General features: G+C 51.2%; 1 protein-coding gene across 1 annotated transcript in view; it reads left to right on the forward strand.

Annotated features, from left to right (window-relative positions):
* The window catches only part of kidins220b (kinase D-interacting substrate 220b), a 43,046-nt gene extending 30,712 nt beyond the window's left edge, over nt 1-12,334 (forward strand). Inside the window, 6 exon segments of the mRNA XM_059356073.1 lie at nt 2,352-2,581; nt 9,086-9,106; nt 9,108-9,221; nt 9,393-9,491; nt 9,573-9,803; nt 10,839-12,334. Coding sequence (XP_059212056.1) covers nt 2,352-2,581; nt 9,086-9,106; nt 9,108-9,221; nt 9,393-9,491; nt 9,573-9,803; nt 10,839-12,002 — 1,859 coding nt within the window. The 3' untranslated portion in view covers nt 12,003-12,334.
* The last annotated feature ends 1,780 nt before the right edge of the window (nt 12,335-14,114 follow it).

Below are 14,114 nucleotides of genomic sequence, written 5' to 3' on the forward strand. Positions count from 1 at the left end.
TGGAGATGAAAAAAGTTTTTGTATTTTTACATAGCTAACTACTTAGCTAAGAAGTTAGCTAAGTAGTTAGCTTAACAAGCTACTTAGCTAACTACTTAGTCAAGAAGTTAGCTAAGTAGTTAGCTTAACAAGCTACTTAGCTAAATACTTAGCCAAGAAGTTAGCCAAGTAGTTAGCCAAGTAGTTAGCTTAACAAGCTACTTAGCTAAATACTTAGCCATGAAGTTAGCGAAGTAATTAGCTTAGCAAGCTACTTAGCTAAATACTTAGCCATGAAGTTAGCGAAGTAATTAGCTTAGCAAGCTACTTAGCTAAAAATAGATACAGGTCATTTTTGACCCATGTTGTGCATTAGAAGAGTAGTGACACAAAAAGGGATTTTATTAAAAAAATTAATAAAGCAAAACAATAAAAATTAGGATGTCTGATGATCAAAACAAACTAATTGAGGAAAACCTGGAATACTGAATGATGAAAATAATTTATTGCAAAGATATAGAAGATAAAAACTCTGTCACTGTGTCACTTTAGACCATGTTGAGCATCAAAGGGTTAAGCTTTATTGAAGCAGGTAACAGAGAGGCGACCTGGCCAAGGAAAGCAGCACGTCTCAATGGACAGACAGATGATCAGGACAGACGTTGACACTGCAGCGCAGAGCAACAAAGTGCAGGAGTTTACAGCAACAGTTGAAGAACTCAGGCTCTGATCAAAGGATTTCCACTGTCTCTTCTGTAAGATGCTGCAGAAATCTGTTTCCAAAGTAACAAGTTCTGATGGTTCCAGTTCAGCCTGGAGGGGGCAGCAAACTGGATGCTTTACCCTGCTTCAGTCCTGACACCAGGAGCAAAGAGAGACAAGATGCTGTGTGGTCCTCGTGGCTCTCAGTTCTCTGAAGAAAACTGGCTAAACAGCAGGAACCAGGCCAGTGCTGTGTTCCAGTCCCCATACTTCCCGTACTTACTATACTTAGTTTGAGTACGCAGGGTGTTCCGATTCTGATCGCGGTGAAAAGAAGTGAAACTGAAGGACCCGGATGTTGCCCTCATAACGGGCAAAACGCTGAGTGTGGAACGATGTACGCTATACGCACTCAACGGCCGCCATCTTGTCTACGTAGCGGAAGAGGCGGAGCCAGGCGGAGCCGCTCAGCTCGAAAACAATGTTTGTAGTGGCGCCGAAACAACAGCGGAGCGGTAGGTAACGTTGCTGACGACGCCTGCTGCGTTAATGGAGCCATGTTGCCGGATTGTAGAAGTAAAGATTAAACAACACTAAGGGTCATTTTTTCACCGTTCAAAGCCGGAAGTTTTTCGCGGTGACGAGCCGCGGCGGCTGTCGCGAGCGTCATTTCCGGTAAGTTAACCACGGAGTATTAGATCTGGAACAACACTCACCTGCTGAAATCTGCGCACTTAGTAATAGTGTACTGCGTTTAAGTGTACTCATGGAAGTATGGGTGTTGGAACACAGTACAAGAAGGCCTTCAGGACTAGAGTCCTCCAGATGTTTCTGTCTCTGTCTGATCCAGATGTCTCTGTCTGATCCAGATGTTTCTGTCTGATCCAGATGTTTCTGTCTCTGTCTGATCCAGATGTTTCTGTCTCTGTCTGATCCAGATGTTTCTGTCTCTGTCTGATCCAGATGTCTCTGTCTGATCCAGATGTTTCTGTCTGATCCAGATGTTTCTGTCTGATCCAGATGTCTCTGTCTGATCCAGATGTTTCTGTCTCTGTCTGATCCAGATGTTTCTGTCTGATCCAGATGTTTCTGTCTGATCCAGATGTCTCTGTCTGATCCAGATGTTTCTGTCTCTGTCTGATCCAGATGTCTCTGTCTGTTCCAGATGTTTCTGTCTGATCCAGATGTCTCTGTCGCTGTCTGATCCAGATGTTTCTGTCTGATCCAGATGTCTCTGTCTGATCCAGATGTTTCTGTCTCTGTCTGATCCAGATGTTTCTGTCTGATCCAGATGTCTCTGTCTGATCCAGATGTCTCTGTCTGATCCAGATGTCTCTGTCTGATCCAGATGTTTCTGTCTCTGTCTGATCCAGATGTTTCTGTCTGATCCAGATGTTTCTGTCTGATCCAGATGTCTCTGTCTGATCCAGATGTCTCTGTCTGATCCAGATGTCTCTGTCTGATCCAGATGTTTCTGTCTCTGTCTGATCCAGATGTTTCTGTCTGATCCAGATGTCTCTGTCTGATCCAGATGTTTCTGTCTCTGTCTGATCCAGATGTCTCTGTCTGATCCAGATGTTTCTGTCTGATCCAGATGTCTCTGTCTGATCCAGATGTCTCTGTCTGATCCAGATGTTTCTGTCTGATCCAGATGTTTCTGTCTGTTCCAGATGTTCGTGCGGCCCGTGAGCAGATGAATATGGGCGGGGTCCCCTACCCGCCCCTGCAGGAGGCCCCGCCCCGCCCGGTCTCCGTGTACAGCCAGGTGTCGTCGGCGTGCTCGCCGTCCGCCTCCTTCAGCGGGCCGTTCAACGCGGCGCCGGGGGGCGTGGTCTCCCCGACGCCTCACAGCAGCTACTACAGCGGCCTGGCCGGGCCGCAGCACCCCTTCTACAACAGGGTGAGTACAGGCCCCGCCCACCGCCGTGAGGTCACAGCGTCCTGCTCACCTATTGGTTGCTGACTGTTACCACGGCTCATGACATCACTTCCTGTCGGTAGTGATTGGCAGCTTTTAATTTGCATCCTTGTTGTATCAAGTCGAATCATGATCTCCTCCCCCTTCATGCTTTTATTCTGAAGGTAAGATACTGCAGAAGGCTTTTATTCTGAAGTTAAGGCACTGCAGGAAGCTTTTATTCTGAAGTTAAGGCACTGCAGGAGGTTTTTATTCTGAAGTTAAGGCACTGCAGGAAGCTTTTATTCTGAAGTTAAGGCACTGCAGGAAGCTTTTATTCTGAAGTTAAGGCACTGTAGGAAGCTTTTATTCTGAAGTTAAGACACTGCAGGAGGCTTTTATTCTGAAGTTAAGGCACTGCAGGAAGCTTTTATTCTGAAGTTAAGGCACTGCAGAAGGCTTTTATTCTGAAGTTAAGGCACGGCAGGAAGCTTTTATTCTGAAGTTAAGGCACTGCAGGAAGCTTTTATTCTGAAGTTAAGGAAATGCAGGAAGCTTTTATTCTGAAGTTAAGGCACTGTAGGAAGCTTTTATTCCGAAGTTAAGACACTGCAGGAGGCTTTTATTCTGAAGTTTAGATACTGTAGGAGGCTTTTATTCTGAAGTTAAGATACTTTTATTCTGAAGTTAAGGCACTGCAGGAAGCTTTTATTCTGAAGTTAAGGCACTGTAGGAAGCTTTTATTCTGAAGTTAAGACACTGCAGGAGGCTTTTATTCTGAAGTTAAGATACTGTAGGAGGCTTTTATTCTGATGTTAAGATACTGCAGGAGGCTTTTATTCTGAAGTTAAGATACTGCAGGAGGCTTTTATTCTGAAGTTAAGTAACTGCAGGAGGCTTTTATTCTGAAGTTAACTAACTGCAGGAGGCTTTTATTCTGAAGGTTATGCACTGCAAGAGGAATATTTACAGAATAAAAACATCTGATAAACTGGACCTAGATTTTCAGAATAAAAGCATCTGATGATGTCACACACACCCCCTGGCTCATCTTTTGATTGATTTGTCTCTCTGCTGACCGCGGGTCATGACATCACTTCCTGTCACAGCTTTTATTTTGCCTCCTTCTTGTTGTTTCCAGTGGAATCATCTCCATTATTTTGATTTTCTGCCCCCTCCTCCCTTCAGCCATATTTCCCCCATCACGTTTACCAGCTGCCACGCCCACTCATGGCCTCCACCTTCCCACCACACCTCCACCCACGCCCACCCGCCAAACACTCGCTCTGCCGGGACGCCGCCGCCGCCGCCACCCGCCCCCGTGAGTACCAACAGGAAGTCAGGAAGTCTGGGCTTCTGATGGAAACAAGATCATCCAGATTATTTATTGTTATTATGATTATTATTATTATTATTATTATTATTATTATTGGGCCTTTTTATGAATCCACCTTCTCTTTTATCACTGAAAATGTTGAATATTTTAACAAAAACGTTGAATTTCTTCATTAGTTTTCAGGTGGATGTACACTAAAACTTTATTTTTATTTATCATTATTAATATATCAAGTTGCTAAAAAACGATATATTTGCTTTCATTCTGAAGTTTAGATCCTGCAGGAAGCTTTTATTCTGGAGTTTAGTTTCAGGGAGCAGCGCTTTTATTCTGAAGGTTAGACACTGCAGGAGGCTTTTATTCTGAAGATTAGATACTGCAGGATGCTGTTTTTTCCTGAAGATTAGATACTGCAGGAGGCTTTTATTCTGACATTTAGATACAGGGAGTGACGCTTTTATTCTGAAGGTGAGACACTGCAGGAGGCTTTTATTCTGAAGGTTAGATAAAGGTGGTGAAGTTATTTTGAATATATATTAAGTAGTTGTCATTAGTTGAAAATGCACTGAAGCTATTTATTTTTATTTATTATGATTTATTTACACAAACACAAACACACACGTTTGTTTTTAACCCCTTCCTGCTCTGAGCTTCTTCTTCTGCTGTTGGTGACGGGACTCCTCTCTTCTTCTGTGGTTCTCAAATACAGAAAGTCCTGAAAAATGAAATGAGTCGTTCCCACGTTTCATATCCACACGTTTCATTCCTCACCTGTCTGTCTGTCTGTCTGAGGCTTTTATTCTGAAGTTTCTGTCTGTCTGTCTGTCTGCAGTATAAGGTTTCATCTTTGAAAAGGAAGCAGGTATTGAACTCTCCTCCTCCCTCCCTCCTTCCTCCCTCCTTCCTCCCTCCCTCCTCCTCCCTCCCTCCTCCTCCCTCCCTCCTCCTCCCTCCCTCCCTCCTTCCTCCCTCCCTCCTCCCTCCCTCCCTCCTTCCTCCCTCCCTCCTCCTCCCTCCCTCCCTCCCTCCCTCCTCCTCCCTCCCTCCTTCCTCCCTCCCTCCTCCCTCCTTCCCTCCTCCTTCCTCCCTCCTTCCTCCCTCCTTCCTCCCTCCCTCCCTCCCTCCCTCCCTCCTCCTTCCGTCCTTCCTCCCTTCCCTCCTCCCTCCTTCCTTCCTCCTTCCCTCCTCCTTCCTTCCTTCCTCCTTCCCTCCTCCTCCCCTCCTCCTTCCTTCCTTCCTCCTTCCCTCCTCCTCCCTCCCTCCTTCCTCCCTCCCTCCTTCCTTCCTTCCTCCCTCCTTCCTTCCTCCCTCCTTCCTTCCTTCCCTCCTCGCTCCCCTCCTCCCTCCTTCCTCCCTCCCTCCTTCCTCCCTCCCTCCTCCCTCCCTCCTTCCTTCCTCCCTCCTTCCTTCCTTCCCTCCCTCCCCTCCTCCCTCCTTCCTTCCTCCTTCCCTCCTCCTTCCTTCCTTCCTCCCTTCCCTCCTCCCTCCTTCCTTCCTCCTTCCCTCCTCCTTCCTTCCTTCCTCCCTCCCTCCTTCCTCCCTCCCTCCCTCCTTCCTTCCTCCCTCCCCTCCTCCCTCCTTCCTTCCTCCTTCCCCCGTCCTTCCTTCCTTCCTCCCTTCCCTCCTCCCTCCTTCCTTCCTCCTTCCCTCCTCCTTCCTTCCTTCCTCCCTCCCTCCTTCCTCCCTCCCTCCCTCCTTCCTTCCTTCCTCCCTCCTTCCTTCCTTCCTTCCTCCCTCCCTCCTTCCTTCCTCCCTCCTTCCTTCCTTCCCTCCTCCCTCCCCTCCTCCCTCCCTCCTTCCTTCCTTCCTCCCTCCTCCTTCCTCCCTCCTTCCTCCCTCCTTCCTCCCTCCCTCCCTCCCTCCCTCCCTCCTCCTTCCGTCCTTCCTCCCTTCCCTCCTCCCTCCTTCCTTCCTCCTTCCCTCCTCCTTCCTTCCTTCCTCCTTCCCTCCTCCTCCCCTCCTCCTTCCTTCCTTCCTCCTTCCCTCCTCCTCCCTCCCTCCTTCCTCCCTCCCTCCTTCCTTCCTTCCTCCCTCCTTCCTTCCTCCCTCCTTCCTTCATTCCCTCCTCGCTCCCCTCCTCCCTCCTTCCTCCCTCCCTCCTTCCTCCCTCCCTCCTCCCTCCCTCCTTCCTTCCTCCCTCCTTCCTTCCTTCCCTCCCTCCCCTCCTCCCTCCTTCCTTCCTCCTTCCCTCCTCCTTCCTTCCTTCCTCCCTTCCCTCCTCCCTCCTTCCTTCCTCCTTCCCTCCTCCTTCCTTCCTTCCTCCCTCCCTCCTTCCTCCCTCCCTCCCTCCTTCCTTCCTCCCTCCCCTCCTCCCTCCTTCCTTCCTCCTTCCCCCGTCCTTCCTTCCTTCCTCCCTTCCCTCCTCCCTCCTTCCTTCCTCCTTCCCTCCTCCTTCCTTCCTTCCTCCCTCCCTCCTTCCTCCTCCCTCCCTCCTTCCTTCCTTCCTCCCTCCTTCCTTCCTTCCTTCCTCCCTCCCCTTCCTTCCTCCTCCTCCTTCCTTCCTTCCCTCCTCCCTCCCCCTCCTCCCTCCCTCCTTCCTTCCTTCCTCCCTCCTTCCTTCCTCCCTCCTTCCTTCCTTCCTTCCTCCCTCCTTCCTTCCTCCCTCCTTCCTTCCTTCCCTCCTCCCTCCCCTCCTCCCTCCTTCCTTCCTTCCCTCCTCCCTCCCCTCCTCCCTCCTTCCATCCTTCCCTCCTCCCTCCCCTCCTCCCTCCTTCCTTCCTCCTTCCCTCCTCCTTCCTTCCTTCCTCCCTCCCTCCTTCCTCCTTCCTTCCTTCCTCCCTCCCTCCCTCCTTCCCTCCTTCCTTCATCCCTCCTTCCTTCCTTCCCTCCTCCCTCCCCTCCTCCCTCCTTCCTTCCTCCTTCCCTCCTCCTTCCTTCCTTCCTCCCTCCCTCCTTCCTCCCTCCCTCCTTCCTTCCTTCCTTCCTTCCTCCCTCCCTCCTTCCTTCCTCCCTCCTTCCTTCCTTCCCTCCTCCCTCCCCTCCTTCCTTCCTCCCTCCCTCCTTCCTTCCTCCCTCCTTCCTTCCCTCCTTCCTCCTTCCTTCCTCCTTCCTTCCCTCCTCCCTCCCCTCCTTCCTTCCTCCCTCCCTCCTTCCTTCCTCCCTCCTTCCTTCCCTCCTCCCTCCTTCCTTCCTCCTTCCTTCCTTCCTTCCTTCCTCCCTCCTTCCTTCCCTCCTCCCTCCCTCCCCTCCTCCCTCCTTCCTTCCTCCTTCCTCCCTCCCTCCTTCCTTCCCTCCTCCCTCCCCTTCCTCCCTCCTTCCTTCCCTCCTCCCTCCCCTCCTCCCTTCCCTCCTCCCTCCTTCCTTCCTTCCTCCTTCCCTCCTCCTTCCTTCCTTCCTCCCTCCCTCCTTCCTTCCTTCCTCCCTCCTTCCTTCCTCCCTCCTTCCTTCCTTCCCTCCTCCCTCCTTCCTTCCCTCCCTCCTTCCTTCCTCCCTCCTTCCTTCCTTCCCTCCTCCCTCCTTCCTTCCCTCCTTCCTTCCTCCCTCCCTCCTTCCTTCCCCCCTCCTTCCTTCCTTCCTTCCTCCCTCCTTCCTTCCTTCCTTCCCTCCTCCCTCCCCTCCTCCCTCCTTCCTTCCTTCCCTCCTCCCTCCCCTCCTCCCTCCTTCCTTCCTCCCTCCCTCCTTCCTTCCTCCCTCCTTCCTTCCTTCCTTCCCTCCTCCCTCCCCTCCTCCCTCCTTCCTTCCCTCCTCCCTCCCCTCCTCCCTCCTTCCTCCCTCCCTCCCCTCCTCCCTCCTTCCTTCCCTCCTTCCTTCCTCCCTCCCTCCTTCCTTCCTTCCCTCCTTCCTTCCCTCCTCCCTCCCCTCCTTCCTTCCTCCCTCCCTCCTTCCTTCCTCCCTCCTTCCTTCCCTCCTCCCTCCTTCCTTCCTCCTTCCTTCCTTCCTTCCTTCCTCCCTCCTCCCTCCTTCCTTCCCTCCCTCCTTCCTTCCTCCCTCCTTCCTTCCTTCCCTCCTCCCTCCTTCCTTCCCTCCTTCCTTCCTCCCTCCCTCCTTCCTTCCCCCCTCCTTCCTTCCTTCCTTCCTCCCTCCTTCCTTCCTCCCTCCCTCCTTCCTTCCCCCCTCCTTCCTTCCTTCCTCCCTCCTCCCTCCTTCCTTCCCTCCCTCCTTCCTTCCTCCCTCCTTCCTTCCTTCCTCCCTCCCTCCTTCCTTCCTCCCTCCTTCCTTCCCTCCTCCCTCCTTCCCTCCTCCCTCCTTCCTTCCCTCCTTCCTTCCTCCCTCCCTCCTTCCTTCCCCCCTCCTTCCTTCCTTCCTTCCTCCCTCCTTCCTTCCTTCCTTCCCTCCTCCCTCCCCTCCTCCCTCCTTCCTTCCTTCCCTCCTCCCTCCCCTCCTCCCTCCTTCCTTCCTCCCTCCCTCCTTCCTTCCTCCCTCCTCCCTCCTTCCTTCCCTCCTCCCTCCCCTCCTCCCTCCTTCCTCCCTCCCTCCCCTCCTCCCTCCTTCCTTCCCTCCTTCCTTCCTCCCTCCCTCCTTCCTTCCTCCCTCCTTCCTTCCTTCCCTCCTCCCTCCCCTCCTCCCTCCTTCCTCCCTCCCTTCTTCCTTCCTTCCCTCCTCCCTCCCTCCTTCCTTCCTCCCTCCTTCCTTCCTTCTCTCCTCCCTCCCCTCCTCCCTCCTTCCTTCCCTCCTTTCTTCCTCCCTCCCTCCTTCCTTCCTTCCCTCCTCCCTCCTTCCTTTCTCCCTTCCCTCCTCCCTCCTTCCTTCCCTCCTCCCTCCCTTTCTCCCTCCCTCCCTCCCTCCTTCCTTCCCTCCTCCCTCATTCCTTCCTCCATCCTTCCTTCCTCCCTTCCCTCCCCTCCTCCTTCCTTCCTTCCTCCCTCCTTCCTTCCTTCCTTCCCTCCTCCCTCCCCTCCTCCCTCCTTCCTTCCCCCCCAGACTAACTCCCTCTGCAGCAGTGCTCTGCCTACTACAGCTCCCAGCATGCACCTTGCCTGGACTCTCCTGTAGTCTCAGTAGAGTTGTTGTTCTGACCCTTGACCCCAGTCACACACACTGCCCCCCCCCCCCCCCCCCCCTCCCCCCCTCCACACAGATAAACAAACACCTGTTGTTGTTTTGTTGTTCTGCTGTTTTGTTCCGGTGGAATCTAACCTGTAGCTCTAGTTTATTTTCTCTTCACTTCCTGTTAGTTGTAGTCCAAACAAGGTGGGAACTACACCTGACTGTGTGTGTGTGTGTGTGTGCAGGGCTCCTCCGTGGTGTCGGGCCCCCCCCCCCGTGCTCCTCAGCTCCATGGCGACGGAGGCCGTGTGTGAGCGCGTGCGGCTGATCGACGGCATCGACCAGAGCATGATGGGACAGTACAGCGCCACCATCAGGAAGGTCAGGCTCTTATTCTGAAGTTCACATACTGTAGGACGCTCTTATTCTGAAGTTCACATACCACAGGACGCTCTTATTCTGAAGTTTAGATAAAGGAGGGGAAGCTTTTATTCAGAGGGTTATGCATTGTTGGAGGAATATTTTCAGAATAAAAGCATCTGTTCTCTGCAGGCGAACGTGAACGGCAGAGTTCTGTCTCAGTGTAACATCGACGAGCTGAAGAAGGAGATGAACATGAACTTCGGAGACTGGCAGCTGTTCCGAGCCACGGTGAGTCCGCCGCCGCCACGCGTGCCGCGCGCCGCCGACCGTCAGCAGGTGACCTCACTTCCTGTTTCTTCCCTCTCGCAGGTTCTGGACATGCGCCACATGGAGAGCCAGGTGCTGCACGAGGAGGCGGCCAGTGAGCAGGGCAGCGTCGTGGGCGGGCACGCCGAGGCCGGGCGGAGGGCCACGGCGCCGATTCACGCCGGCGCCGCCAACACGGACGCTTCGCCCATGTACAGCTTCAACCTGAGCTTCGAGGAGCTGAGCGGCGTGGGGCTGGACGAGGCGCCGCGGCACGGGAACATGCAGTGGATGGTAAATATTATTAAAGAGCCCCGACCTCCACCAGATTAACCAGATCAGATTAACCAGATCAGATTAACAGATCAGATTAACAGATCAGATTAACCCGATCAGATTAACAGATCAGATTAACCAGATCAGATTAACCCGACCAGATTAACAGATCAGATTAACCAGATCAGATTAACCCGACCAGATTAACAGATCAGATTAACCAGATCAGATTAACCCGACCAGATTAACCAGATCAGATTAACCCGACCAGATTAACAGATCAGATTAACCAGATCAGATTAACAGATCAGATTAACCAGATCAGATTAACCCGACCAGATTAACAGATCAGATTAACCAGATCAGATTAACAGATCAGATTAACCAGATCAGATTAACAGATCAGATTAACAGATCAGATTAACCAGATCAGATTAACAGATCAGATTAACAGATCAGATTAACCAGATCAGATTAACCAGATCAGATTATTACGTGGTTTTATCGGTCGACGACTCAAATCGACCGGCTCAATGCAACCCTATGGAGAGGCTAGAGTGGGTGACATCATCTCTCTCCTCCACCTTCTCTTCTTTTTCTTCCTCCTCCTCCTTTTCTACCTCGTCCCCCTCCTTTTCATCTTCCTCCTCCTTTTATTTCTCCACCTCCTCCTTTTCTTCCTCCTCCTTCTCTTCCTCCACCTCCTTTTCTTCCTCCCTTTACTCTCTCTCCCTCCTTTTCTTCCTGCTCCTCCTCCTCCTCCTTTTCCTCACGAAGTATAGACAGTGCTTTTATGCTGAAGTTAAGATACTGCAGGAAGCTTTTATTCTGAAGTTTAGACACTGCAGGAGGCTTTTATTTTGAAGGTATGAGTACAGGAGGCTTTTATTCTGAAGTTTAGACACTGCAGGAAACTATAATTCTGAAGGTATGAGTACAGGAGGCTTTTACTCTGAAGGTAAGAGTGCAGGAGGCTTTTATTCTGAAGTTAAGACACTGCAGGAGGCTTTTGGTTTCGGGGACTAACTCTTCTTCGTTGGTGTCGGTCCTCAGGGTGGCGCTCACCGCACCGCCAGCATGACGAGTCTGAACTCGCAGGAGTCGTCCAACGACATCTCGAGACTGACGGACAAGCAGCAGGCGGAGTACCGCAACGCCTACCAGGAGTACATCGCCCAGATGGCGCAGGTGGAGATGGGCGGCGGCGGCGGCGAGCGGCCTGTGCAGCCGCAGCCGGGTCAGTTCATGACGTCATCGGAGGACAAGAGCAAAGACGGCGGCGAGCAGGACGCACGCAAGTCCTTCAGCAAGAGAGGCGGGGCCAAACCGCCGGCGCCAGACAGCGCCGACTTCGCCCCCAACGGTGACGGCCTGGACCCGATCACGGAGGAGGACGAGAAGGGCGACCACGGATCCTCCAAGTCGCTGCTGACCCGCAAGACCTCGGCCGAGAGGGGCGGGCTGTTCCAGGGCGCCGCCGACCTGAAGCTGAAGGCCGGCGGCGGCGGGCTGCGCTACCAGAAGCTGACGAGTGACGACGAGGAGTCGGAGGAGTCCGACAACGCTCCGCTGCTGAAGGACGGGAAGAAGGCGGCGGACGCCAAGCCGCCTGGTGGCTCGCTGGCGCTGAAGGGGAAGGACTACCTGTCGGACGCCATGCTGGACAAGAAGGACTCGTCCGACTCCGGCGTGCGGTCCAACGAGAGCTCACCGAACCACTCGCTGCAGGACGAGGAGGCGGACCTGTCGCAGCTGGAGCGCGCCAACCTGATCGAGCTGGACGGGAAGCGCGGCGGCCTCCCCAGCAGCCTGAGCGGCCTGCAGGACGCCGCCACCGCCCGCATGTCGATCTGCTCCGAGGACCAGTGCAGCCTGCTGGCCAGCAGCCCCGAGGAGAGCTGGCCCTCCTCCAAGTCCTTCAACCTCAACCGCACGCCGAGCAACGTCACGCTCAACAACAACACCAACGCCCAGCAGGGCAACCGGCCCCGCCCGCCGCCCGACGGCCCCTCCTCCTCCTCCTCCTCCAGTGATGTCATCCTCTCCCCGAGCTCCGCCCCCACCGCCACCACCGGCGCCACCCGGCCGGGCCCCAACAACGAGAACGTCCGCGTGGTTCACCTGAAGAGGGGCCTGAAGCCCGGAGACCCTCCGGAGATCTGCACCGTGTCCTCCGACACTGTCACCTTCGGCGAGGAGCGGGAGAGCATCCTGTGATCTAATCGTGACCTCATCGTGACCTCATCGTGACCTCATTGTGACCTCATTGTGACCCAGAGAGCGCTGAGGGTCCACCAGGAGCCGCTCCGGCCCCCGAACCACCAAAAAGTTTGACATATCAGGAAAATGTTAGAAATCAGCTGTTTGGCTGGAAATTTTAAATTTTGGATTTTAACCGTCACATGACCTTTGATCATGTGACGGTTAAAGACTGTTAAAGGTCGTTATAGGTTGCGGCGGCTAGTGGCAGTGGCTAGTGGCAGCAGTGGCTAGTGGCGGCGGCTAGTGGCAGTGGCGGCAGCGGCTAGTGGCGGCAGCGGCTAGTGGCGGCGGCTAGTGGCAGTGGCAGTGGCGGCAGCGGCTAGTGGCGGCAGCGGCTAGTGGCGGCGGCTAGTGGCAGTGGCAGTGGCGGCAGCGGCTAGTGGCGGCAGCGGCTAGTGGCGGCAGCGGCTAGTGGCGGCGGCTAGTGGCAGTGGCAGTGGCGGCAGCGGCTAGTGGCGGCAGCGGCTAGTGGCGGCAGCGGCTAGTGGCGGCGGCTAGTGGCGGCTGGCGGTGGTGGTGGCTGGTGGACGTCAGTAGTTTCAGTATTTTGTGTCGTTTTGCTGCATGCTGGTGTCGTGTTTGTAGTTGAACTAAAAGATAAAACAGATTTATTAATTTAACTAAATAAACAATACCAGGATTCTGACACTAAAAATAACAATTAAAATAAAAATGATAAATTATTTCTGTGATAAAACTCTAAAATGTGGGAAAAAAGGGTGACGATAGTTGAATATTTGTGCTAACGGTTTAGTTATCATGAAGTCAAAGTTTTAAATGAACTTTAACTCCAAACAGCTGCTTTATTGTTATTATTATTATTAATATTAATATTCTAAATCGTCCTAATATTGAGTTAAAAACACTAAAAACGTCTGAGTGAATTGGAACAAAAACACTAAAGTGAATATTAGTTTAACACTAAATCATCAGATCTTGTTTACTTGAAAAAGGGAAAATAATCAGTTAATAATCTGTTAATAATCAGTGTTCCTCGTTACCTCGTGTCCGTTTAGAACAAATCAGTGATCGTGTTTCAAGTTAGAATCGGAGCCCGGGCTTTTATTGTGAAGGCTAGGCACTGCAGGAGGCTTTTATTGTGAAGGATAGGCACTACAGGAGGCTTTTATTGTGAAGGTTAAACACTGCAGGAAGTTTTTATTCTGAAGGATAAGCACTGCAGGAGGCTTTTATTCTGAAGGTTAAACACTGCAGGAGGCTTTTATTCTGGAGGTTAAACACTGCAAGAGGATTTTATTCTGAAGTTTAGATACTGTAAGAGGCTTTTATTCTGAAGGTTAAACACCAAAAGAGGCTTTTATTCTGAAGGTTAGATGCTACAGAATCAGTTTCAGTGTGATACTGAATTCACATTTTCAGAATAAAAGCATCTGATAACTGGAACAATATTTTCAAAATCAAAGCCCCTGATAACTTGATCAGTATTTTCAGAATTAAAGCGTCTGATAAATGGGTCAGTATTTTCAGAATTAAAGCGTCTGATAAATGGATCAGTATTTTCAGAATTAAAGCCCCTGATAACTTGATTAGTATTTTCAGAATAAGAGCGTCTGATAAATGGATAAATATTTTCAGAATAAGAGCGTCTGAAAGCTTGATCAGTATTTGACGTGAAGAACAAATAAACGATGAGTCTGCATGTTGGTGTTTTAGTCTCAGCGCTCTTCATCTTCATCTTCATCTTCATCTCTGAATCTGTGAACAAATAAAATGTGGATGTTGAATTCTTCTCTCTCACTCTTTATTATTATTATTATTATTATTATTACATCGTTACTTAATATGTTTTATTTTATTGCAGCGTTTACTAATTTACTGGATTATTTTACAGGTTTTTCTTGTTTTTCTAAACAACAAATATATAAATAAAATATTAAAACTAAATTACTTTTATTACAAATATTAAACATGAAATAAAAGTTGAAATATGTAAATATATATATATATATATATATATATATATATATATATATATATATAAAATGGGACATTATAGATGTAAATGTTTTAATGGTCTTTAATGTTAAATTACAAAATAAAACATTT

This window comes from Centropristis striata, chromosome 18, assembly GCF_030273125.1.
Source record: "Centropristis striata isolate RG_2023a ecotype Rhode Island chromosome 18, C.striata_1.0, whole genome shotgun sequence".
In the NCBI taxonomy this organism is placed as follows: Eukaryota; Metazoa; Chordata; class Actinopteri; order Perciformes; family Serranidae; genus Centropristis; species Centropristis striata.